The 24866-nt window shown below is 44.0% G+C and overlaps 2 protein-coding genes across 2 annotated transcripts; one reads left to right on the forward strand and one right to left on the reverse strand.

Annotated features, from left to right (window-relative positions):
• The first annotated feature begins 1448 nt into the window (after positions 1-1448).
• On the forward strand, positions 1449-12142 carry LOC310685918 (estradiol 17-beta-dehydrogenase 11-like). The gene is made up of 7 exons (XM_083459033.1): positions 1449-1737; positions 1877-1984; positions 5324-5455; positions 7505-7611; positions 9810-9947; positions 11085-11201; positions 11657-12142. The coding sequence occupies exons 1-7, from the start codon at positions 1528-1530 to the stop codon at positions 11745-11747; spliced, it is 903 nt and encodes a 300-aa protein (XP_083315159.1). The 5' UTR covers positions 1449-1527; the 3' UTR covers positions 11748-12142.
• A 1439-nt stretch (positions 12143-13581) lies between these two features.
• LOC310685984 (estradiol 17-beta-dehydrogenase 11-like) lies at positions 13582-19477 on the reverse strand. The gene is made up of 7 exons (XM_083459144.1): positions 19223-19477; positions 18427-18534; positions 18047-18178; positions 16345-16451; positions 14900-15037; positions 14023-14139; positions 13582-13841 (listed from the first exon to the last, which is right to left on the reverse strand). The coding sequence occupies exons 1-7, from the start codon at positions 19430-19432 to the stop codon at positions 13751-13753; spliced, it is 903 nt and encodes a 300-aa protein (XP_083315270.1). The 5' UTR covers positions 19433-19477; the 3' UTR covers positions 13582-13750.
• Positions 19478-24866: the final 5389 nt, after the last annotated feature.

Genomic DNA, 24866 nt, shown 5'->3' on the forward strand with positions numbered 1-24866 from the left:
TCTTTGTTTTCATGTGTGAGTGGAGTGGGTGTTTTGGATCAGGTTAGTCATATTGATTTGTATGCTGCTGGTGGATTTTTGTCATTGTCTTATTGAGCTGTGTATGTGATAAAGGGGAGCCATACCGGGGTGAAGACGTCTTCTTCTATTTGTCCCCGTGTCAGTTTCAGTTTATTGGTTAATTTTTCTAGTAAGGCTGTTTCCCATACTATTTTGTACCATTGGTCCATGCTTACTCCTGACAGGTCTCTCCAGTGTCTGGTTATGAAGTTTCTGGCTGCTGAATGTAGGTGGGTTATGAGTTCTTTGTGGTGTAAATGGGCATTATTGTCTTGGAAGATGTTTAGTAGGGCCAATTCTGGGGTGATTTCTAATATTTGCTTAGTTATTTTACACATTTCTCGTATGACTGTTGTCCAGAACAGTTGGATTTTGGGACACTCTCACCACATGTGGAGGCATGTGCCTGTGGAGGTGCACCCTCTCCAGCATTTTGGTGAGGTCCCTTTTTTTCTTTTCTTTTTTAGAGTCAGGCACTTGCTCTGTATTATTTTCAGCACTTGCTAAATAGGCAAGCCTATATAATTCTGACATGCAATTTTATTTTATCATGTACCTTAAAAACAACAAAACTGCTTCTCCTCTGTTCTCCCATAGGATGTTTGGGCTTGATTAAGGGGCCCCTTACCTGCACCCCAAGCGATGAGGGTGGCGCTGTGGTCTAAACCACAGAGCCTAGGACTTGCCGATCAGAAGGTCGGCGGTTCAAATCCCCATAACGGGGTGAGCTCCCATTGCTCAGTCCCAGCTCCTGCCAACCTAGCAGTTCGAAAGCATGTCAAAGTGCAAGTAGATAAATAGGTACCGCTCCAGCGGGAAGGTGAACAGCGTTTCTGTGCGCTACTCTGGTTCGCCAGAAGCGGCTTGGTCATGCTGGCCACGTAACCCGGAAGCTGTCTGCGGACAAACGCCAGCTCCCTCGGCCTATAGAGCAAGATGAGCGTGCAACCCCAGAGTCATCCATGACTGGACCTAACGGTCAGGGGTACCTTTACCTCTACCTGCACCCCAAACCCAGTTTGAGCACTGGACTATTTAGATTGGCTGGGACACATTGGTCAGCTTAATGTCTGAGAGAGGGGCTAGGAGGCTAAAGGAAGAACAGCAGATTGAGTGATTATATTATCGGGGTGGGGGGGGACTTTTTTCTCCATTTTCCAAAGCCAATAAGGATACATTTCTACTTCCACTTCCAGCCAGCCAAGCCAAGCCAAGGAGACCAGGGACTTGTGGCTGTTCTCATGGGATGGGGGCTTGAGGCTGTTCAGTGGGGTGTCAGTTAGGCAGGCATAAATCTGCAAAATGTTTGCATGGAAAGCCAGATCTTTGGAGCATTGCATCAGGAGCGTTGAGGGTAGCTGCGTGGCCATGTGGAACCTAGCCAGGACGTCAGTTTCTGATTAATAAATAACAGTGCGCACACAGGTGTGCACTGGTCTCAGTGTGCAGAACTTTTCTCAAAAGAAGATGCATCTCTTGCTAGAGATCCCTGTGTTTTTCCTTGTAGTCCTCTACTCCTATTTAGAGGCTCTTGTCAAGCTTTTCATTCCCGTGAAGGAAAAATGTGTCAGCGGACAAATTGTTCTGATCACTGGATCCGGCCATGGGCTTGGGAGAGCCACTGCTTACGAATTTGCGAGGCGTCAATGCAAGTTAGTTCTGTGGGACATCAACAAGGTATGATTGCTTTATTACTAGGATTAGAGCTGGGTTAGTCTACACTGACTGGACCTTTTTCAATAGCATCCTCTAAAAGAATTCTAACTGGTTTTTGAGACCCTTTCCCAGTGAGCTTTCAATCCCTTTCCACTTCTAGAATGGCGTTGAAGAAACTGCTGAAGAATGCAGGAGGCTGGGAGTTACAGCGCATGCTTTTGTGGTGGACTGTAGCAAGAAAGAGGACATCTACAGCGCTGCAGAGAAGGTGAGCCTTCAGATTCCCCCAAAGGCTTCCCAAAGGCTTCCCCAACCTGCTATGATGCCAGTATCCTAAAGTTCAGCTCCTGCCAACCTAGCAGTTCGAAAACACGCCAGTGCAAGTCGATAAATAGGTACCACTGCGGTGGGAAGGTAAATGGCGTTTCCGTATGCTCTGGTTTCTGTCACTGTGTTCCATTGCTCCAGAAGTGGTTTAGTCATGCTGGCCACATGACCCGGAAAGCTGTCTGTGGACAAATGCCGGCTCCCTCAGCCTGAAAGCGAGATGAGCGCCACAATCCCATAGTCACTTTTGAATGGACTTAACTGTCCAGGGTCCTTTACCTTTTTACCTAAAGTTCAGCAAATTATTAAATATTGTTATTTGTTATTTATATAATATCGCTATTAGTGCACACTCTCCTCCTCCTCCTCCTTTGGCAATCACTCATAGCCGAGTAAGATTGTCTTCCATAAACACGGTTTTAACAATGAGTCCGTAAGTGACTGTGGAGGCCAATTCTGGATCCACACGTCCTTCCACAGTGGGGACATTAGTTTCTAGGCGGGAGTTGATCACGGTGTGGATTTGCCAAGTGTGCCTTCCTCTTAGCATACTTCTCCCTTGCGTCCTGAGTTTGAGTGTCTTTGGTAAAGGCTATTTTCCAACTGAAGCATTCACAGGCCAGTGTTTCCCAGTTGTCAGTGTTTATACTACATTTTTAAATATTTGCCTTGAGACAGCCTTTAAACCTCTTTTGTTGACCACCAGCATTACGCTTTCCCTTTTTAAGTTCGGAATAGAGTAGTTGATTTGGAAGATGATCATCAGGCATCCGCACAACATGACCAGTCCAATGAAGTTGGTGTTGAAGAATCATTGTTTCAACACTGGTGATCTTTGCTTCTGCCAGTACACTGATATTGGTTCGCCTGTCTTCCCATGAACAGGAATGGTAGGAGTGGTAAGTCACTGTCAAAGATCACTGAAATGGAGGCCTTGATAATGCTACTGCTAGGGTTTTGCCAACAGCATCAGCTTACTACACTTTTTAGTGATAGCTGATCCATGGCCATTTGATGTACCTTGGGGCCTATTAATTTGGTGTGTATTTATTATTGGCTGGTTAACATGCAGGCCTGTCATTTCTTTCACAGGACTGTATTTGAATGGTAATGGTTTTCATTTCATATTATTGCTAGCTGATGAAGATTTATCATTGAAACAGTTCATTATCCTGAAAGACCTTTGACAGTGACCTACCACTCCCACCATTCCTGTTCATGGAACATTTATTTGATTCTTATTAGTTTGTGACTCCATGCACATATTATATGTCTTCTGTTTATGAATTTTGAAACAGTATAGTGTTATAAAAATATTGTCTGTATATTATTAGCTGACTTGTTGCTTGTTGTTGTTTAGAGTGTTCTGATTTGCAACACACGGGATTTTCTTTGGGTTATACCAAGTCAGATCATTGGACTTTCTAGCTCAGTATTCTCCACAATGATTGGGAGTAGTTCTCCAGAGTTTTGAGCAGGAACCTTTCCCAGCCCTCCCTGGAATTGTTAAGGATTGAGCCTGAGACCTTCTGAGGTGTTACACATATCTAGGCTTCATTATCAGCTTAGCAGCAGGAATGCTTGGGAAATGATAGGTTGCATGCGGAAGACTTAAAGGAAAACATGCCCATAGCTTCTTGTGCAAGATGGTTTCTCATTCTCATTCCATTTGTTTTATATTAAGTAAGCAGCGTTGCAAAGAGAGGTGTCTCTTGCTCGTTGGCAGCTAGCCAAATTGCAGAGATATATTCAGTGGAGATTTGTGCATTAGGGCAATGCACCAGTAAAAAAATAAAATATTTTTTAAAGTCCTGCACTATCTCAAAACCAGGCTCTTTCTCCTACCATCAAATCCTTCCACTTCACCTGAGAGAGACCCGTGGAGACATTTCTGTCCCTCTCCTCTTCTCCGGAGAATCAGCTCTCTGCACTGCTCATACTGGAGATCCCTCCCTGGTGGAGAGTTTACTCCTAATAAATGCATTGCCCTTTTAAATCATCATCATAATCTTATTTGTATGTTGCCTTTCCATAGTAAAAACCATGCACAAGGCAGCTTACATGAAAAGATTTACATAAATACAAGTATAATGAAATTAGCCAAAAACAATTAACAAAACACATCACAAAGAACACAACCAAACTGAACAACTTCCGCATAAATCATGAGATCTAAAAAAAATTATCAATAACAGCAAAAACAAAAAACCCCAACAACCCCACCCCGAAACAATACCCCGGCCAAAGTGTCTGTTCAGCAGCTTCAGCTTTTGTAGCTGGAGTCAGTCTAGAACCCTCCCTCCCAGGCCAGGTGGGAAAAGGCCTGAAAGGCAGGGAGCAGGTCTTCCAGGACTCACAGCCAAGATGGAATAATAAATGGAATAAAAACAGCCAATAATGAAAATAATGGACCAACTGGACTTCTTATGCTTTTTGTATTAATTAGGGGTTCAGGACAAGATCCTGTCAAAGTTAAGCACTTTCCCTAACCCTAGCCCTATTGACTTCAATGGGGGGGGGAAAGAAATTTAACAATAAAAAATTGCTTTATGCTACAATCTAGTACCCTCCTGCCTGGGAGCAAGCCTTATTGAACTCCATAGGATTTCATTCGGGGTAGACATGTGTAGAATGGCACTGTTATGGCTTCATTAACCCACTCAGCAGGGTCAATGACAAAGGTGAGTCATGCAAACCTACCTGTCCATATGTAGATAGGTAGCCGTGTTGGTCTGCCATAGTCAAAATAAAAAAAATCCTTCCAGTAGCATCTTAAAGACCAACTAAGTTAGGTCTTGGTATGAGCTTTCGTGTGCTCATGAAGTGTGCATGGAAGTGTGCATGCACACGAAAGCTCATACCAAGAACTAACTTAGTTGGTCTTTAAGGTGCTACTGGAAGGAATTTTTTTATTTTACCTGTCCATACTCACTGGCGATAGCAAAATGAATATGAGAAATTCAAGAAAGTTGCAATCCTGGCACATACGCTTGTGGAGATTGAGGCACAGGATCACTCTACATTTCTGCATAAAATTTGAATGTGCTTATTTATATTTACAGTATAGATGCCCCGGGGAAAGGAAGGCATTGAGCAGCTGCTAAAGGTGTTCTGTGCTGACACTGTGCTTTGCAGTATGTCCAACCACCATATAAGCAAACTAATCTAACCTCCTGTAATCTGTAATTTTATTATTATTTGCATTTATTCATTCCATACATCATAAAATGTCTCAGAGCAGCTAAACACCTCTGCCCTATATTACTCCCTTTCTTTAAAGGTGAGAAAGGAGATTGGTGATGTGGACATCTTGATGAACAACGCTGGGGTGATCTCCCCAACAGACGTGCTGTCAACTGAGGATGAAGCCATCCAAAAAATGTTTGAAGTCAACATCCTTGCTCACTACTGGGTAATAAAGAATCATTAAGCACAGCCCTGTTGCAAGAACAGCCCTATGAACCCATCATTGTGTAATGAGAGTTACTGATAATGCTTGCCATGATCTCCTATAGCCTTCAGGCAACCTACTGGCCTCCAGATTATTTGAATGACAAGCTTTCATGGTAGTCCTGGCAGGGGCTGATGGGAGTTGTAGTTCAAAACATTTGGAAGGTGCCATGCTGGCGAAAGGGCGGACTACTCTCTCACATGGATAATGTTGGAGCGTTCCCATGAGTGCCACAGGGCAGGCTGCTGTTATGTTGTTGGAAAAGGCGATCATCTCCCCCACCCCCCAGTTATATTTTATTAAATTTTCAAAAACAATCACATATACACTCCAATACATAATATTTATTTTCTTTTCTTTTGCTGACTTCCCACCCCAATTTCCATCATCTGATGTGACATTACACCGGAATGAAAAGATGCAGCGTGGTTCAGCGCTGTTTTATTAGTGCAGCACAGCACTATTTCGTTTTCATTTCTGCATCTGGTTTTCAAATTTATACCATAAATTGTTCTGCTCATCCTATGGATTGAAGACGTGTGATATTAAATAACGCATGTACATAAAGAACTAGGGTCCCTTCTCCTTGCCCCTCCCCACTGTAATTGCCACTTGCACTTGGAAGACGGGAGAGTGGAACCTACGTGACTGCATTGACCCCTACGGAATAAAACCCACTTCAGAATAAATAAAGGAAACTAAGAACAAACAAACCTGAAACAACAACAGCAGAGCTGGCACAACAGTCGCTACTGTTTTACTAAATGGCTGACTTCTATGGAAAGTTACCAGGGCCGTCTTACCCATAGGTGCTAGGGGTGCAGGGCACCCAGGCCCCGAACTCTCAGGGACGCCAGACTGAGAGTCCAGGGCCGAGATTTGGAGTCCAGGGATTGGGAAGAGCCGACAGCCACTGCCGAGTGGAGCAGAGTCCATCGGAGCGCCGCAGCTCTTCTGTGGGCGAGCAAGGCAGAGGCAGCTGGCCGGCTCTGCCCTCCTGCACACCTGGGATTGGTGGGCCATTGAGACGCCCGCCCAGTGCATGCTGCTCACATGAGGCGCCCGGGTTCACTCAGTTGCCGCTGCCACCTCCTCACACTCAACTGTTGTTGTGCTGGTGTGCTGGTCCCGGGGGGGTTACCGTGCAGCGTGGTCTAAGTCTGGTCCTAGGTCGAGGGTAAGGAGGCTGTCCGTCAGGGGCGGAGCGAGGTCCAAAGCGAGGAGTCGGGCGTGGTCAGGAACTCAGGAGAGCAGGTCAGGGTGCCGGCAGGAACAAGATATCAACGATGTTGCTCCCGCAACTTGGGTCTGGGCTGACTGGCCTTTATCTCCTCTGAGGCCTAAGGTGGCCCCGGCCCACAGGTGACTCGCCTCTCCTGGCCTTAAGGTGAGCACTCCTCCTGAGAGACCTTAGTTCCCTCCGCCTCTCTGCCCTGAGCCTCTGCAGCTCAGGAGAGGCTGGAGGGTTACTGGACCCAGAGGCAACCTCACCTTCCCCGGACAGGGCTGGGAGAGGAGCACCTGCAGGCAATGGGTCCTCGATCACCTCTGGAGCCAGAGCGGATTCAGCTGGTGTCTGCTCCTGAGGATCCAGCACAGGTGAGAGCCCTTCAGGTTCAAGCCCCTGCCATGGCTCAGCCGGCCCTGGAGGTGGGGACTTCTGTGCAGGCTGGGATTCCTCAGGTTCAGCCTCTGAATCAGATTCCCAGGCCATCACAGCTGGGCTCTGCTTGCCCGCCCCCCAGGCGCCCCCCTTTGCTCTGCTGCCGCTGCTGCCTTGGGCTCCTCTATTGCTGCTGAGGCGGCTGGCGAAGCCAGCTCTGCTGTGCGCGACTCACCAGCCCACCCTAAAAAAAGGTCATCAATTTGGGGTTTCTCCTCCCTAAAAACAGGTCAACAACTCTGGGCAAACTGGGGGGGGGGAAGGTTGCCGGGTGGATCTTTGCACCCCGGTGCCGCATATGTTTAAGACGGCCCTGAAAGTTACCCCCTTTCTTTTTAAACTTTCAGACCACAAAAGCATTTCTACCGACCATGATGAAGAACAACCACGGCCATATCATCACCGTGGCTTCTGCCGGGGGACACATAGTGGCTCCATTCCTCGTGGCTTATTGGTGCGTATATAGGAGAGACATTTCCCCATCAGCAGAAATAAAAGAAGCCATAAAATAATACCCTACTCTTGTTAAATTTGTGAGTAAATTTACCTGTATTGGTTTTATTTACCCAACAAGTGATTTTATATGGAATCTGACCTTTTGAGAAATGCAGCTTATCGGAAGAATACTTTGGATGGGATTCAGCTTTTTCTTCCTCCCCTCTCCCAGTGTGTGCACCCCAGAAATGTTTTCCCGAGGGTCCCCCAGCTATCTGGAGGACATTCTGAGTATGTGTGAGGAGCAGCCACAGAGAGGACGGGGTGTGTGTGTTCTGTTGTACAAGTGGACATTTGCCGCACAAGAAGAATGGCAGTTCCTGTTCTAAATGCAGCGCCTGCTCCTGTTTCAGAAGCTGCACCCATGGATTCCCAATGGTGTGGCGCCATTTTCTGGGAGCATGAATGTCTGTGGTGTGGAAGGCAAGGGTTCAGATGTTCTGGAATTCAGGCAGAAGCTCTTTGGACTACATCATAAGTGTCCAGCCAATGCCAATACATACTTGAAGTCCACGAGCTTGCAATTCTTAATTTATATACTGCTTCTTGGATCAGGGACACGGGTGGCGCTGTGGGTTAAACCACAGAGCCTAGGACTTGCTGATCAAAAGGTTCTCCTCTGTCCTCCCATTGGATGTTTGGGCTTGACTAAGGGCCCCCTTACCTGCACCCCAAGCAACACAGGTGGCTCTGTGGTCTAAACCGCAGAGCCTAGGGCTTGCTGATCAGAAGGTCAGCAGTTTGAATTCCCACGACGGGGTGAGCTCCCGTTGCTCGGTCCCTGCTCCTGCCAACCTAGCAGTTCGAAAGCACATCAAAGTGCAAGTAGATAAATAGGTACCTCTCCGGCGGGAAGGTAAACGGCGTTTCCGTGCGCTGCTCTGGTTTGCCAGAAACGATTTAGTCCTGCTGGCCACATGACCCGGAAGCTGTACGCCGGCTCCCTCGGCCAATAAAGCGAGATGAGCGCCATAACCCCAGAGTCGGTCACGACTGGACCTAATGGTCAGGGGTCCCTTTACCTTTACCTCTTGGACCAGAGGTCCCCACTTTGGTGAACAGCGCATGGATGCCACCAAAGATACAATGAAAGTACCATGAAATGCAATAAGCCAATCATCCGTCAAAATTATGATACATGTAAGGCAGCGGAATCGCAGCATCGGGCAGGGGTGGGGAAATTGTGACCCTCCATATGTTGCTGGACTCCCAACTCCCATCAGTCCTGGTCAGCATGGCCAATATAGTGAGGGATGATGGGAATTGCAGTCCAGCAACAGTTGACGCACCACCATTTCTCGATCCCTGATGCAGAAGGAGAAGAATAAAATGATTCCCTCCCAAACTAAAGGATTTCAGAGTGCTCTCACCATTTCCACATCCCACATGCTTAGGAGCTAGAAACCTGAGCCCAGTCAATAAGAGATCATCATAACTATAGTCATCTTACTTTAACCAGAGGAACTGAGTGGTGCTTGATTGCTAACCTAAAGCTAATTCTCATGACCCTGGGATTGCTGAGTGGGCGAAGATTTCACTGAATATCTAAATCCCAGTTGGCCAAAATGTGCTTCCAGTAGCTGAACAGCAGTTGAGTGGCAAAAGCACATGCATGCATTGTAAAATTCGCATGTAGGAGTAAATATACAAACGATCTGAAAAGTAATTGTAATGAACAGATTGTGCTAGTAGGATTGCAAGAAGTTTTGTAAGGATGATTATTTGAAATATTGCAAGAAAGACTATGAGGAGAACTATTAGTTACCGGTAATGATAATAAAGAGTAATAGAGAAATTAAGGAATGCAGAATAAGTGATAAAGAACAGAAAATCATCAGAGGTGTTGACGGAAGTCTAAAATATTGTATAAGACAAGAAGTTATATTATATGATTGTTGGAAATGATATGTTAAAAAAACTAATAAAAATGTATATTTAAAAAATATAAAATTAGCATGTGGAGAAGCAGCTCATAAGTCTAGTCTATAACAAATACAATCACTCCATATGTGTAGGTCTGAGGTTAGTGAGGGCTGACAGCTCTAAAACAGCTGCATGTTGTCCCTGAATATTTGTGATGTTTCATGTGAGATTTGTATTGTGCAGAAGGCAATCATGATCATCCAGCCACTAAGCTATGTCCAAAATTTCTCGTAGCTCGTCCAAATTCGCTGCAGTTGGGCTCCACCGAGCTCTGACAGAAGAGCTGTCTGCATTGAAGAAAGACGGGGTCAAGACTTCATGCATCTGCCCTATGTTTATAAATTCTGACTTTGTCAAAAATCCGTCGTCAAGGTACTGAATAAGAAAGGTGTGACATTGACAGTTAGAAAAATCCAATGTTAAAAGTGCCCTTTTGTAGTGCCAGCCATTTAGTCCTTCCTTTCCTTTTGTTCCATCTATTGTTGTGTCCCAGATGTCTTTTTTTTATTGAACATTCATGATGATTTGTGCTTATCAAGATGTTATTTTGGCGGTTGTCAGGGAACTGCCATCGGAGCCAGGGGGAGAGGGAGGGCTCCAGAGGGATTCCGGAGAGGGTCTCGGGAGGGAGAGAAGCAGCACATCTTCTGGGGAAGGAAATCAGCGTAGTACCAGTGGAGAAGGAGGGCAGATGGGGGAATTGGCGAGGTGGCTCCATGACTCCTCGCCGGGGACCAGCGGGGAGAGCACGGGTCCTCCGCTGCCCACACCCTCCCTGCGCAGAAGGCTTCTGCGCAGGGAGAGCAGGCGGAGACTAGGCGTCAAAGAACTTCTTTGCTGGAAGAAGTTCAAGAAACGCCCACTGACGGATTCTGCCAGCGATTGAGACAGCCATGGGCGAGTGGTGTCCGGACAGAAAGGGTTCACTCAGGCAACCCAGCCAGGTGTGGCTCCGATTTACGCACGAGCAACCCCTAGAACCATTACAGCGGTCATACATAATATCACTTTCAATACTCTTTTTGCAGGTCATACTGCTTCATTTCCAGCAGTAACTTCCTGCTGAAATCCTGTAACTTTTCACGCCACAGATTATATCGGTGGCATGGCTTGGTTTTTTGTCGTGCTTTCCAGACAGCAATAATGTGGTAGGTGGTATTGGGGAAGCGTCGCAGAACAACAAATAAAGCAAAATAAATCCACCACTAAAGCACTTTTATAGCATCAGAGAGCATGTTGCAAAATATTGCTGCAATAAAATAACGGTCTGGAGTGGCCCAGCCTCTTTTAAAAATAATCTGAGTTTCCATTTAGATTTGTTTCAGGTAGTTCAGTTAAAAGAAATCCTCCCCTACCTTCTCTTGTGTTTTGGCTTCATTTACCTGTGCTCCTGGCCTATCATGTGAGCATCATCCCATTGCCTGATTTTTGTACTGGTCGCAAGTTCCAAGCCTTGACCTTGCAAAGAATATGCAAATAGAATGTTGCTTTTTTCCTCTCTAACTTCAGATTAATGCCTCCATTGGAGCCTGAAGAAGTCGCAAGTCAAGCAATGAAGGGAATTCTAACCAATGAGAGCATGATTTTCATCCCACGATTTCTGAAAGTCAGTGTCATGCTGGATAGGTAAGTATGCTGAAAAATTAAAGCCAACTGCTAAATGTATTTTTTTAAAACCAAAGCACAAAAACCAAAACCACTTTTGGCCTAATTAATGTGTCTGTTGCTTTCAGAGTGTTACTTCCAGGTAGACAAATGACAGGGAACATATAGTAGATAGGTAGCCATGTTGGTCTGCCATAGTCAAAATAAAAAAATTCCTTCCAGTAGCACCTTAAAGACCAACTAAGTTAGTTCTTGGTATGAGCTTTCGTGTGCATGCACACTTCTTCAGATACACACTGCAGTACACACTTCAGAATTTTTTTATAGGGAACATATAGGTCTTCACATGACTATAACTTCAGTCATCCCTTACCATTGCCGTGCTGGCCACAGCTGATGGGAGTCAAAGTCCAATATTTAGAAAGTTGCAGGATGCCCAACACTGAAAAACTAATATATCTTCCTCTTTTCTCCAGGTTTCTTCCAGCTCGTGGAGCTAAAGCTTTGTGGAAGTTGAATAAACTTAATTTTGATTTTACCATTGGATACAAGGACAAGGAAAACTAAGGGGATAGGATTCCCGTTTTTAATTGCTTTTAACTCTTTGAAGCTGTAATTCTGGATAGAATCTAATCTGTTATGAAACCTATCATACACTTCCTCCTTGTAGCAAGTAGCTCCATCAACCTATGTATGCATGAATGGCACGGAGAAATCAACTTTTCCTTGCAACTGAAATGATGTCTTCCTATCTCTCAAGAATGGTGTAATCCAGAGTTAAGTTTCCTCCCTCCGTAAACAAAGAAATAATAATGTTTTGTATCATGAAATGAATGAAGCCTCTAACTCAGTTCTTTCAGGGAGAAATGCAAAATGTCACTGGACGGTGGATGAGGCATTTACAACTTTCTCCCTTGAAGTATGAAATAATGTAGCAGAACCCAATAAACATGAGTGTGAAATATGGTTTTCCTACTGTGTGATCATGGATGTAATGTTGGTGGGAGACAGGGAAGGATGTCTCCTTCATACTTTACAAACTATGTTAGGAAATATCAGGATCAAACAATTAATAGCATGAATATTTATGTGTGCCCACATTTTTTCACTCATGTGATCCTTTGTTTTGTGCCTGGAAAATGCATGTCACAATGGCAAGTAATGTAGTATTTCCTGCTGAGTGTCTACAAACAGATTACATGAAGTGTATCTGGCTGATTTTACCCATTCCTGGATGTTTCTCTCCCATCGAAACCAACCTTTGCCACTAGTATTACGATTAGCATGGCGTCAGTCATTGCCCCTGTAATTACTGCCGTTATCAGTAATTGTACTTTCTACTTGCATGTCAAGTTAATATTGCCCTGCCATTGCTTAATTAATTCTATGGCATTGCCAGCTAAACATCTGAATTGCAGATACATCATGATTTGTGAAATAAGGGTGGAACTATGTAGAGTCGAACAGTAGGGCTGGGCGATACCTAGTTTTCAACATCATGATATATCACTAGCTAAACATCACAATATGGATTTCAAACCAGTTTTGGATGATATATTGATATATCGCCCAGCCCTTGTGGAGACATGGCAATAGCAAAGCCTGGATAGCTCAGCTGGTGCTGGTAACACCAAGGTTGCAGGTTCGATCCCTGTGCAGCACAGCTGCATTTCAGCCAGTTGGACTAGATGATCCTCAGGGTCCTCTTGTTGTTTAGTCGTGTCCGACTCTTCGTGACCCCATGGACCAGAGCACGCCAAGCACTCCTGTCTTCCACTGCCTCCCGCAGTTTGGTCAAACTCATGCTGGTAGCTTCGAGAACACTATCCAACCATCTCGTCCTCTGTCGTCCCCTTCTCCTTGTGCCCTCCATCTTTCCCAGCATCTCCTTGTGCCCTCCATCTTTCCCAGCATCTCCTTGTGCCCTCCATCTTTCCCAACATCTCCTTGTGCCCTCCATCTTTCCCAGCATCTCCTTGTGCCCTCCATCTTTCCCCTTCTCCTTGTGCCCTCCATCTTTCCCAGCATCTCCTTGTGCCCTCCATCTTTCCCCTTCTCCTTGTGCCCTCCATCTTTCCCAGCATCAGGGTCCTCTACAATTCTATAATTCTATGATTGTATGGCTGTGGTGTTGCTGCTGCTTACTAAAAAGGAAGAGAGGCAAGGGAACTGCAAGGGGGAGCTGCACAGGCACACCGCCAGTGGAACTGGCTGTGCCAGTACACCCACACAGTCACAAACTTGCTACCAGCTCATCGCTCTTCCTCCTCGAAAGCAGCAAGGAGCTTCTAGGGCTGCATTGCTGCATCTCTGCCTTAATGGATGAGCTGCTCCCATAAGGTGGCATATAAACATAAAGAATGGAAGAAAGTACGTGATTGCAACATACCAAGAAGCAATATACATGCCAAGATACTGTGCTTTTAATATATTTGGGATGGGAAGTTCAGGGGATTGCATCTGCAGGTTACAGACAAGGTGTTACATAATTTACCCTTTGCCTGGCATTAATCAGACACCTGAATAATGGATTCATATACACCCCAAGTGAAGGCATCTCTTCTCTTAATCTAATGTTCTTTTCCCTTGCTTCCAACAACTGCATCGAATTTTACGTTTGTGAACTTGTTCAAAGCCACCAAGGCACGATCGGGTAAGATTCTGCAAAGAAAATAGAAGCATCAAGTTACAACCGTCACAGAAGCTCAGAATTCTTTTAGATACAGTTACTTGACTTTGGTTGCCTGTTTTTTGCTGATGTTGTTTTGACCACAAGGCATGTTTTTAACCCAAATAACAACTCGGAAATTCATTGCTCCTTTCCTACGTGCACCCCATATACCTTTCCAGCAGCAAGCGGAATTTCACAATTGAAGGAACGAAAATCATGTTTTGATTGCAAAGAATTCCATTGATGAGTTTCTTCGCAACTACATCAGGCTCCAGAATAGGCGACAACCTGCGGTTAAAGGAAAACACTCACTAAAATGTTGCCAGAAACATGGATATGGGGCAATTTGAGATTAGCTGTAGCAACATTGTTATAATAATTGCCAGAATGTTTCTTAAATGTTGTTAACTCTCTGCAATTCCTCCAAAGGTCTACAGTGGTACCTTAGTTTAAGTACTTAATTCGTTCCGGAGGTCCGTACTTAACCTGAAACTGTTTTTAACCTGAAGCACCACTTTAGCTAATGGGGCCTCCCACTGCCGCCGCGCCGCCGGAGCACAATTTCTGTTTTCATCCTGAAGCAAAGTTCTTAACCTGAAGAATAGCGGAGTCTGTAACCTGAAGCATATGTAACCTGAAGCATATGTAACCCAAGGAGCACTGTAATGGTTTCCTTTGTTGCTAGCCCATGAAATTAATCCCATGATGTCAGTGACTGACAGGACCCTGAAGAGCATGGGGCAGAGGCAGGGGACCAGGAAAGTGATCTAGGAGAAGGAACCAGTAATTTATGGGGTTTGATGCCACCTGCGAGGCAGGAACCAGGAGTGGGGGGAGTCAGCGCAGTCTGAGACAGAGGACGTTGTACTACATGTGGTGGTGGAAGACTAAGAAGCTGTTCAGCCAACAGATATGTCAGTAGACTATGGTTACCAGATTTTTTTCAATGAATCCGGGGACTATTATACATGTTTTTCTAGAACAGGAGCAGCTGTTTCAAAAGGGGATTTTTTTTTAAAAAAAGGAAAAGAGCCTTCGCATTACTTACCTTGATCTTGGATTTTTAATAAAGCCAGTGTTAATAAACACTGGACAAAGGCATGAGGTTTTTATCCCATCCTTTCCCAAAGCAGACAGTTCTTGAGTCAGACTTTTGTGAAACCCAACAGCAGCAAACTTGCTTGAGCTAAGAGGAAGAGGAGATTTGGGAGATCTTTGAAAACATTTCTTAGCTATTATTATTAATAATAATAATAATCACAATCTACACAACCATTTCAAGATGTTGTACAATGAAAGCAGAAAAAAACAGTTAATAGCACACATACAAAAAAGCTGATACATTTAATACAACTTCTAAAAAAATGACACTCGTAGCAAAGAGATATTTGTCCACCTGGGAAAGTCCTGAAAATACTTTTTGACAAGAAACCCCATTGAATTCAGTGGGACTGACTTCTGAGTAGGGATTTGGATCAGTGTTCTGTACCGTTCAGAAGAAAAATGTATCCAGTTGTGGGTGCCTAGAATCAAAGAGTTTTAAGGGATCCCAAGTGTCATCTAGTCCCCTGCAATGTAGGAATATACTATTCCACAGAACAGGGGCAGTCACACTAAAAGCCCTGCTACAGTAGAGATCTTTGGAACTTGCCCGAGAAATGTTCCCACAGACATCGATTGGGTGTGTAAGGGATAAGGGAGTCTCTCAGGCAACCCGGTCCTGAGCTGTAAAGGACCTTATCTATTAGTACTAACACCATGAACTTGACCCAGTAGCAGATTGATATACATTACCCAATGTATGTGCAACATGCAAGCTTTCAAAATATAGCCGCAATCAATGAATTGCTAAGACAGATAATACTAGAGAATTAGTAACAAACTTACAGAAAATAAATCACTTATAAGTGACCAAAGTTCTTCACAACACTTAAACTGATTTAATAATAATAATAAAAATAAATTTTATTTATATCCCGCCCTCCCCAGCCGAAGCCGGGCTCAGGGCGGCTAACAACAATAAAACAGTACAAAAGTACAACATAAACAACATTCTAAAATCATTCATTATAAAAATTAATTAATTTCAGTGGGTTTACCCTGAATATGCCTTTGTTGGATATCACCCACAAGGAAAGACATAGTGATAACGGCAAGAACCTTTATTGAACTACAGAACTGGACAACAGGGGCAAAGCAATTGCTTATATACATTTCTGAAGGCCTAGGCCACTCCTACTCCCAACGTGATTGGCTGGCTAAACTTCCAAGCCGCGAATCATAAGTCAGAGTTTAAGGGCCAATGGCAGAGGCCCAAATCCTGAAATGTCCTGTGATTGGATATCATGTATCGAATCAGAACACAGGGGCTGAGAATCCTTAGCCCAGACTCAAGCTCAGGCAAACACAGACCACGGAAGACGTAACAATTTTATTCTAGACTAATTCTAGAGCATTCTTTGGTATGAACAGAAATGTTTCTATTACACTCACCAATAAGACACCATAAAAGGGACTGTCAGATGCCCACCAGCTGATGCAACAGTGACAATATGGCCATGGTTCTTTGCCATCATTGCTGGCAGGAATGCTTTTGTTGTCTTGAAGTTTGAAAAGAAGGGGGAAGACTTTGTTAGATTCCCACATATCTAGTATTTCCTTTTGCTATATTACTGTTTGTTTATATGCTGCTTTTTGGCCTAAAGAGCATATTATCGCAAGTGAAATATTCAATAAAAATGCAACAGAAATCAAACAAATATTTCAACGCCCCCCCAACCCACAAATACCCTGTAATCACGCTGGATGCAAGTTCATGAACCACATCCACACTTTACCTAGAGTTCCATGTCTTGCTTGGAATACGAGTTCACTCACTCCGTCCACAAACAAACCTGTTCAGGTTTACTCCCACACCCCATCAGCTGCCCCAGTTTCTAAGCTAGGAGGAAGCTCATCCACAACCATTTGCCCATGGTGAATTTCTGCACCCTTGTCACACCCTGATGGAGTGCCTCAAACAGAACTTCCCCATTGGGGCTGGTCCGCAGTGGCACGCCACCATCAGATGCTACGGAACTGACATGGCAAGAAAAGGAAGGGAGCATCTTCATTCTCTTTGCTGGAGATGCTCTATGACATTAACCTCAGGGGTGATGAGCACCAAATAGGAGCTACGCTGATCGCCCAAGGTCTTTATAGAATCATAGAACTGTAGAGTTGGAGAAGACCTTCAGATCAAGAGTCTCATGCTCTACCAGCTGAGCTATTCCAACTGTCTATGAAGAATGAATTTTAAACCCAGGCAATGGCTACTTCCTTGCATGCCCTGCTTGCAAGGCATTTTCTGCCTAGGGTTTTTGGGGTGGAGGAGATAGTCATTCCCCCTTAAAGCAGTTTGCTTTTGAAAATATGTTTGCTTTTGGGAAAAGGGGTGTAGCTTGATGATTTTGATGACCAGCTCGGTGTCGGCCTCCAAACGAATAGATTCCCTCCGTGGAAATCAGCTTAAGTTATGGCAAAGTGTGTATCAACCATAATATTTAGCATGTAAATGATATAAGTGCATTGGTCATGGTTTAGTTTGGATTATCAGATATAACTGTAGCAGTGTATTAGTACTTTTTAATGTATTAGGCTGGCCTCGACCAGAGCCAGGGCTTTTTCAGCCGTGGCCCCGATCTGGTGGAACGCTCTGTCACAAGAGACTAGGGCCCTGTGGGACTTGACATCTTTCCGCAGGGCCTGCAAGACAGAGCTGTTCCACCAGGCCTTTGGCCAAGGCACAGTCTGACCCCCTCTCTCCTTCTGTAATCCTCATAGAAGCCATTAATTTGATTCTGAACTGATTTTAGAATGTATTTTAATTAATTGACTGTGTGATTCTATGTCCACTCTGCTATTTTTACTTGCTGTTAGCTGCCGCTCTGAGCCCGGCTTTGGCCGGGGAGGGTGGGATATAAACAAAAAAATATTATTATTATTATTATTATTATTATTATTATTATTATTATTATTATTATTATCAACATCAGGGGGGATGCAGAGGTACGCATACCCCTAAACATTTTGTGAATCTAAGTTCAGCCTCATTGAAGGGCAGTATTTCAATATGAGTAGGACAATGAGAGTACCCCTAAACATTTTTTTTTAATAGAGAAAAAGCACCAATTAGCAGTACCGTAACAATATTTACCCAGTGATGAGCGAGCACGTTGACCTCAAACGTTTTCTGTATTTGCTTGTCCTGGGTGGAAAGGAGATCTGCTGTTGCTATCACACCGGCATTATTCACTAAAATACTGACATCTCCTATGTCTCTTTTCACCTTTAAAATGTGACAAACGAGAAGAGCAGCCGGGATTAGATTTACAGTCACAGAATCCAGAGGCAGGCAATACCTTTATTATAGGACTAAACAAAATATCACAAAATAGTGAGGAAGTCTTTGAGTACTCCAGAGCTCTTCAGGCTGGATATAACATAAATGGGAGGGGGATGAGAGAAAGGGGGGGGGGCACACACAAAAACAAACAAACAAACAAACAAACAAACGTTGCCGCTTTCAGGTCTCACCTTCTCTGCAGCACTGTAGATTTCCTCTCTGACGCTGCAGTCCACAACAGAGGCATGAACTGTGGCTCCCAGATTTCTGCACTCTTCAGCTGTTTCCTCAACGCCATGCTATGCCACGCAGAAAGGGAGAAAAATGGCTCATTTCCTTGCATTCTGTACATAACTGAGTGTCTAGCTAGGATCCGGGAGACCGGAATTCAAAGGGCCACTTAGCCCATGAGATGACCTTGGGCCAGTCACTGCCTTTCAGGGGCAAAATCATGTACGCCATGGGTAGGCAAACTAAGATGTGTAGGTTTAGGCCATAGGCATTGAGGTAAGTCACCGCAAATATCACTCCAGCCCATCTGCTGGAAGTATCTCCAAGAGTGAAGCCAACCTATGACCCATGTCAAATCAGGGCATCCCCCAAGTGGTTCCCTTCAGAGGAGTGGAAAGGCCCTAGCCCCCATCTGGGCGTCAGAAAGGAGCCATCCCTTCCGGATCCTTTTAACAGGATACCCTTACCTGTCAAAAGGGTGGCAGGGAACAATCCAGCTGGTCATATACCAATCCTGGGAGCATCCCCGTGGCCTGCCCGCAAATCCGCCTGCCTGCCGCAGAAGGGCAAACGGACATAATGAAGGAGCACAGTACATCCCACTGAAGTCAATGGAGTTTCTTTCCAGGAAAACATGAGTAGGACTGACTGCAAATGATTCTAAGAACCCAGGAAGCCTGCTAGCCATTATTTCCACACACCAGCATTTACCATTCCCATTCGTTATAGGGTTTCAAAGGGGGACCTATTTTGTACCTTGTTTAGATCCCAGAGCACCAGTTTGCTGTGCCGTTTGGCAAATTCATAGGCAGTGAGTCTTCCGATGCCGTGTCCCGCTCCAGTGATAAGCACAATCTCACCACTGACAGATTTTCTTTTCGCAGGAATAACAAGTTTCACACAAGCTTCCAGGTACGAATAGACTATAATGCCTACGAGCCGCAGGAGTTCCAGTATGAGATTCATTTTAATTCCTCCTGCTCGTCTGTGACTTAGCTGACAGCTGGGAGGACTTTGTAATACAACAGGCTATTCATTTACTAAGTTGTGTGTGTGTGTGTGTGTTTAATAGTGATGAACAAGGGGGGGGGGAACACACCCAGTTGCTTAGAAGGATGCAATTTCTATATTAGCAATTAACCTGTGTGATTATATATTGCACACTATTGTAAGCAAACCTGTTCGTGAAACTAGATTGCAGATGGTCACAGATCTTAGTTGTTTGTGGGTTTTATATTTAGTTGAGTAGTAATAATAATAAAAAAAATTATTTATACCCCGCCCTCCCCAGCCAAGACCGAGCTCAGGGCGGCTAACACCAGGGATAAAAAACAATTGATTAAAATACAACTTAAAAACAAGATTAAAATACAACATTAAAATGCAGCCTCATTTCAGTGCTCAGGACACCATACATGGTTCTCCCTTTCCTCAATTTCCTCTCACAACAATGCTGTGAAGTAGGTGTTGTAAATAAAAATATGCCCTTTTCCCTTATTGGGTATCCAAGAGCCCATATAGAGTCCTTACATAGGTTCCCTATTGGTAGGAGAAAATAACAGAGGCCAACCAGAGAATATTGAGAAGCAAAGCAGCTAGTAAGCCTGATCTTTATTGATCTGTTGCAACAGGGTGCTCCCCTCACACGCAGGAGAGGAAGAGGACGCCCTAAAATGCCGTGCAAGGGCTTATAAAGACTTTTGAAATTCCCATTCTCTAGATCAAGACCACCCCCAGAAACATTATGCATACATCACAGAAGGGGTGTAACCTAAGACCACCCCTCAGATACATCCCACCTACATCACAGAAATTTAAATGTTGTTTTTCTCTTGTCCTTGTTTATCTCCTGTCTGGCAAGTTACTTGATTGGATTGCCTGGGGAGCCTGGCCATTCTTTTGTAGTGGTAAAATACTTATTTCCTGGGCCAGGTCACAGGCTCACACCTTATTCATATCTTTGAGACAGGATTTGTGAGGAAAGAGACAATGGGGAGGCTTTTCCAGTTTAACCTTGCAGAGAAAGGATTTGGTCAGTTTAGGAATCAAAATGGTTCCAGGTTGGTCTTCCTGTGTTGATCTATGTATGTGCAGTTATGAACATTACCATATATCTAAGACCATAAAATTCCTATCACATAGGCTAGGCTGAGAAATAGTGACTGAACCTTGGTCTACAGAGGCAGAAATCCTCTCTATATTTGCCTCACTTTCACTCGCGTTCACGATGCCACAGTTGTTGTTGTTTTTAAAAAACCCTTTTTAACAATGTCATCTCAAAGGTTGCAGAAATATTTGCAGTTCTGCAGCACTTTTCAACATACAAATTACTTTGAAAATTACCTAATGCATTGGACTTTTTTTTACACCCTTACCACATGGCTTAATAAATAAACTGAGATCAGCATGTATGTATGTGTGCCACTTTCTTGCAGGTTACTGAAGAAACAAAGTATTGTGGCAGTGGCTCAGTTTACAGAGAAGCTCAAAGGTCCAAAGGAAAGTACATGAAAGTGTTTCTTTGTCCTCCAGGGAGCTCAATGCACCATACATGGTTCTCCCTCTGGGGTAGTCGCTACCTTTTTTTTTGCAAATCAAGTTTTTATTGATTTTCAGTAAACATACATACATTCATAAATACACATATATAGGTTACATATTTAACTTAGGCTCTATCGTGCCTTTGAGTTCCCTCCATTTCTTTGGTATGTAGCAGGAACCCCCCACCCCAATCATTCAGTTTGTACAAACTTCACACACTCACACTCTGTTGTAAATAAAAAATATGCCCTTTCCCTTATGGGGTATCCAAGAGCCCATATAGAGTCCTTACATAGGTTCCCTATTGGTAGGAGAAAATAACAGAGGCCAACCAGAGAATATTGAGAAGCAAAGCAGCTAGTAAGCTTGATCTTTATTAATCTGTTGCAACAGGGTGCTCCCCTCACACGCAGGAGAGGAAGAGGACCCACAAAAATGCTGTGCAATGGCTTATAAAGACTTTTGAAATTCCCATGCTCTAGATCAAGACCACCCCCAGAAACATTATGCATGCATCACAAAAATTTAAATGTTGTTTTTCTCCTGTCACAGTTTATCTCCTGTCTGGCAAGTTACTTGATTGGATTGCCTGGGGAGCCTGGCCATTCTTTTGTAGTGGTAAAATACTTATTTCCTGGGCCAGGTCACAGGCTCACACCTTATTCAAACAGACATATCCTTGAGACAGGATTTGTGAGGAAAGAGACAATGGGGAGGCTTTTCCAGGTTAACCTTGCAGAGAAAGGATTTGGTCAGTTTAGGAATCAAAATGGTTCCAGGTTGGTCTTCCTGTGTTGATCTATGTATGTGCAGTTATGAACATTACCATATATCTCAGACCATAAAATTCCTATCACAACTCACACACTACATATGCCACACTTCTGTTATAAATTCATAGAAAAATCAACCATACATCGGATTTGCACTGTTCCATTTTTATTTTACTCCATATGACAAGGACTATCAAAGGGGGGTGGCTTGGTTCTGGTCAGCCATAATCCCTTCACCATCCCAGCACATCCACAGGAGCCCTGCCCAGTTGCTATGCCAACCCTGATGGTCCTAGACAGAAGACCATCAAGATCACAAAGAACTTGCATATGGGAGTGGATTCAGCATGGACTGAAACGAAGGACAATGATCAGATCTTCCCTCTGGGGGCAGGAAACTGCCAACTCCCCTTTGTCTCCTGGAAGTGACTCATGGGCAGGGGGAAAGGAGGAACCAGCCAGGTGACAGGACACTCAGGTTACCACCACAACTCCTCCCTCAACCCCTCCTTTCTGTAATGTATGCATGATGTTTCTGGGGGTGGGCTTGACCTGGAGGATGGGAATTTCAAAAGTTTTTATAAGGTCTTGCACACCATCTTTCTGGGTCTTTCCTCTCTCCTGCAAGTGAGGGGAATACCCTGTTGAAACAGTTCAATAAAGGCCAAGCCTACAGGCTGCTGTTTTGCTCCAAGTTATCCTGGTTGGTGTCTTTGTTTTTGTCCAAGGGAGCCCTCGGATTTTTCCGGTAACAGGTAAGTATCAAATAAAATTCTAATGTCACGTACTTTATATATCATATTATCAACTACACGCTGTAAGAGTTATTCCAACCCTACCAGTGTCTTCAAAGATTTACAATTTTTTCTTATATACATCAAATATTTACTCCAATTTTCTTGAAACTTCTGCTCGTCCTGATCTCTTAATTTTCCTGATAGTCTGGCCAGTTCTGCGTAGTCCATCATTTTAACCTGCCAGTCCATCATATTTGGTATTATGTCTGTTTTCCAATTCTGAGCTAACATATTTCTGGCTGCTGTCGTGGCATATAAAAAGAGGTTTTTATCTTTTTTTTTCAATTTCCTTTCCAATCAATCCCAGTAGAAAAGCTTCAGGTCTTTTTGGGAAAGTATATTTAAAGATTTTTTTAAAGTTCGTTATAGATTAATTCCCAAAAGCCCTTCACTTTACTACAGGTCCACCACATATGGTAGAGGTCCCCCTCCACCTCTCCACACTTCCAACATTTTTTATTTTTTGTTCTATACATCCTTGCTAGCTTTACTGGCGTTAGATGCCATCTGTAGATCATTTTCCACAAATTCTCCTTTAAGGCAGTGCAAGCCGTAAATTTCATGTTTACATTCCATAGTTCTTGCCACGCATCAAACTCGATATTATGGCCAAAATCGATAGCCCATTTAACCATGGCTTCCTTTATCTCTTCATCTTTCATATACCAATCCAATAATAAATGGTATGTTTTTGATAGTACTTTATTTTTACCTTCTAGAATATTGATATTGAATTTAGATTTCTTATCCTCAAATCCCTTTTTCCTTTTATCTTCTTTTAGTAAATCATTAACTTGGTGATACTGTAACCACCCTGTAAATAAACTTTCTACCTCCTCATACGGCTAGAGTTTTATACCATGATCTGTCTTTTTGGTTAGTTCTTCAAAAGTAGCTTTTTTCCCTTCCATGTTGACTTTTTTGATGGTTAAAACTTCTATTGGTGAAATCCACCAAGGGGTTTTCTTTTCCAATAGGTCTTTGTTTCTTTCCCAAACTTGAAATATAGCCGTTACCTTTTAAGCTACCTTACAGGGTTGTTGTGAAGATGAAATGGGTGGAGGAACAACCTTGTAGGAATAATTTGTGTGTGTGTGTGTGTGTGTGTGTGTGTGTGTGTGTATATTCTTGCTAGAGTACTCCCTCCCCCATTAAAGCTCTCTGACCTGCTGCAGTTTTGGGAGCAGCCTGTTGCACAGTGGAGGAACTGAATTTGAGAAAGGACCTTTAAAAATGAGGGCTGGGAGACAGAATCAAGCTGTTTAAAATGCTCTCTGCAGGCCCGACAGAGAGCTAGAGTTACCCCCCTGGAGATGGTGCATCCCATCAGGGTTGGCGGATCAGGAGGGAGTGGAGAGTAAGACAGAACCTGACAGATCAGCTGTCAGAAAGAGGGTTTGGAGAGGGTTTGGGTAGGGCTTGGCTAAGGGATGAGCTGGGTGGTTAGGATAATTTCCCTCAAGGGTAGGAAAAGATCCTAGAAAGCATCTGGAAATGTTTTCCTGGCTTAGCAGAACAAATAGCCAGTTGATTTAGAAGCATGTTTAAAGTAAAAGCCTTAAGTAAAATTCTTGATTCTAGCATGATAGAATCATAGAGTTGGAAGGGATCCTGAGGGTCATCTAGTCCAACCCCTTGAAATGCAGGAATCAGTGTGGGGACAACCAAGTGTTAAAGCACCCTAACCCCAGTCATGTTACTACGCTCCTATCCCTTCTCCTAGTCCCAGCACCACCCTCCCAGGCATGCTTAGTAGAGACATAGGACAGGGCCTTCTTGGTGGCTGCTCCTAGTTCGGAACTCCCTCCTTAGACTTTCTTGTTCCAACAGGCTTTTGGGAACTAACTGGTTTTAAGGAAAGGGTTGACGCCATGCTGTTTTTATGGTAATTATGGGCAAGGTTTTTAATGCATTTTATATAATTCCTGCATTGCAGGGGGTTGGACTAAATGACCCTGGGTACCCTTCCAACAATGCTATGATTCTAATGTTGCCCATTGGTCAGCGCAGACACCTTTGCTGGTAAAGTAACTCTACTGCTGCCTATCTCTGTGGTGTCAGTTCTCTGTGAACTGGACCTGGGGCGATATCCCTTTAAGAGTATTTGCCACGTTCGTCACAGGGACCATAGAGGTAGGAAAAATGTAGAGCGGCGCAAAACATGAATTTTTGGCAGACCGTTCTCGGGTAGCTTTGTAGAGCGGGAAGAGATCCACAGACATCTAGTCCAACCCCCTGCAATGTAGGGAAATCCTCATGGGTTCCGACCTATGCGGTTCCCTATTAATT

Source organism: Podarcis liolepis (assembly GCF_965112155.1).
Source record: "Podarcis liolepis genome assembly, chromosome: 9".
NCBI classification, from domain to species: Eukaryota; Metazoa; Chordata; class Lepidosauria; order Squamata; family Lacertidae; genus Podarcis; species Podarcis liolepis.

Excerpts from the sequence above, each read along its gene's own strand:
- LOC310685984 (XM_083459144.1), bottom strand. The coding sequence starts at position 19,432 with ATGAATCTCATACTGGAACTCCTGCGGCTCGTAGGCATTATAGTCTAT. Across the intron at positions 15,038-16,344 it reads CCTTTTATGGTGTCTTATTG|CTCAAGCAAGTTTGCTGCTG; the intron begins GTGAGTGTAATA and ends TCTTCCTCTTAG. Across the intron at positions 13,842-14,022 it reads TTCCGCTTGCTGCTGGAAAG|AATCTTACCCGATCGTGCCT; the intron begins GTATATGGGGTG and ends TTTTCTTTGCAG.
- LOC310685918 (XM_083459033.1), top strand. The coding sequence starts at position 1,528 with ATGCATCTCTTGCTAGAGATCCCTGTGTTTTTCCTTGTAGTCCTCTAC. Across the intron at positions 9,948-11,084 it reads GTCAAAAATCCGTCGTCAAG|ATTAATGCCTCCATTGGAGC; the intron begins GTACTGAATAAG and ends CTCTAACTTCAG. Across the intron at positions 11,202-11,656 it reads GTCAGTGTCATGCTGGATAG|GTTTCTTCCAGCTCGTGGAG; the intron begins GTAAGTATGCTG and ends TCTTTTCTCCAG.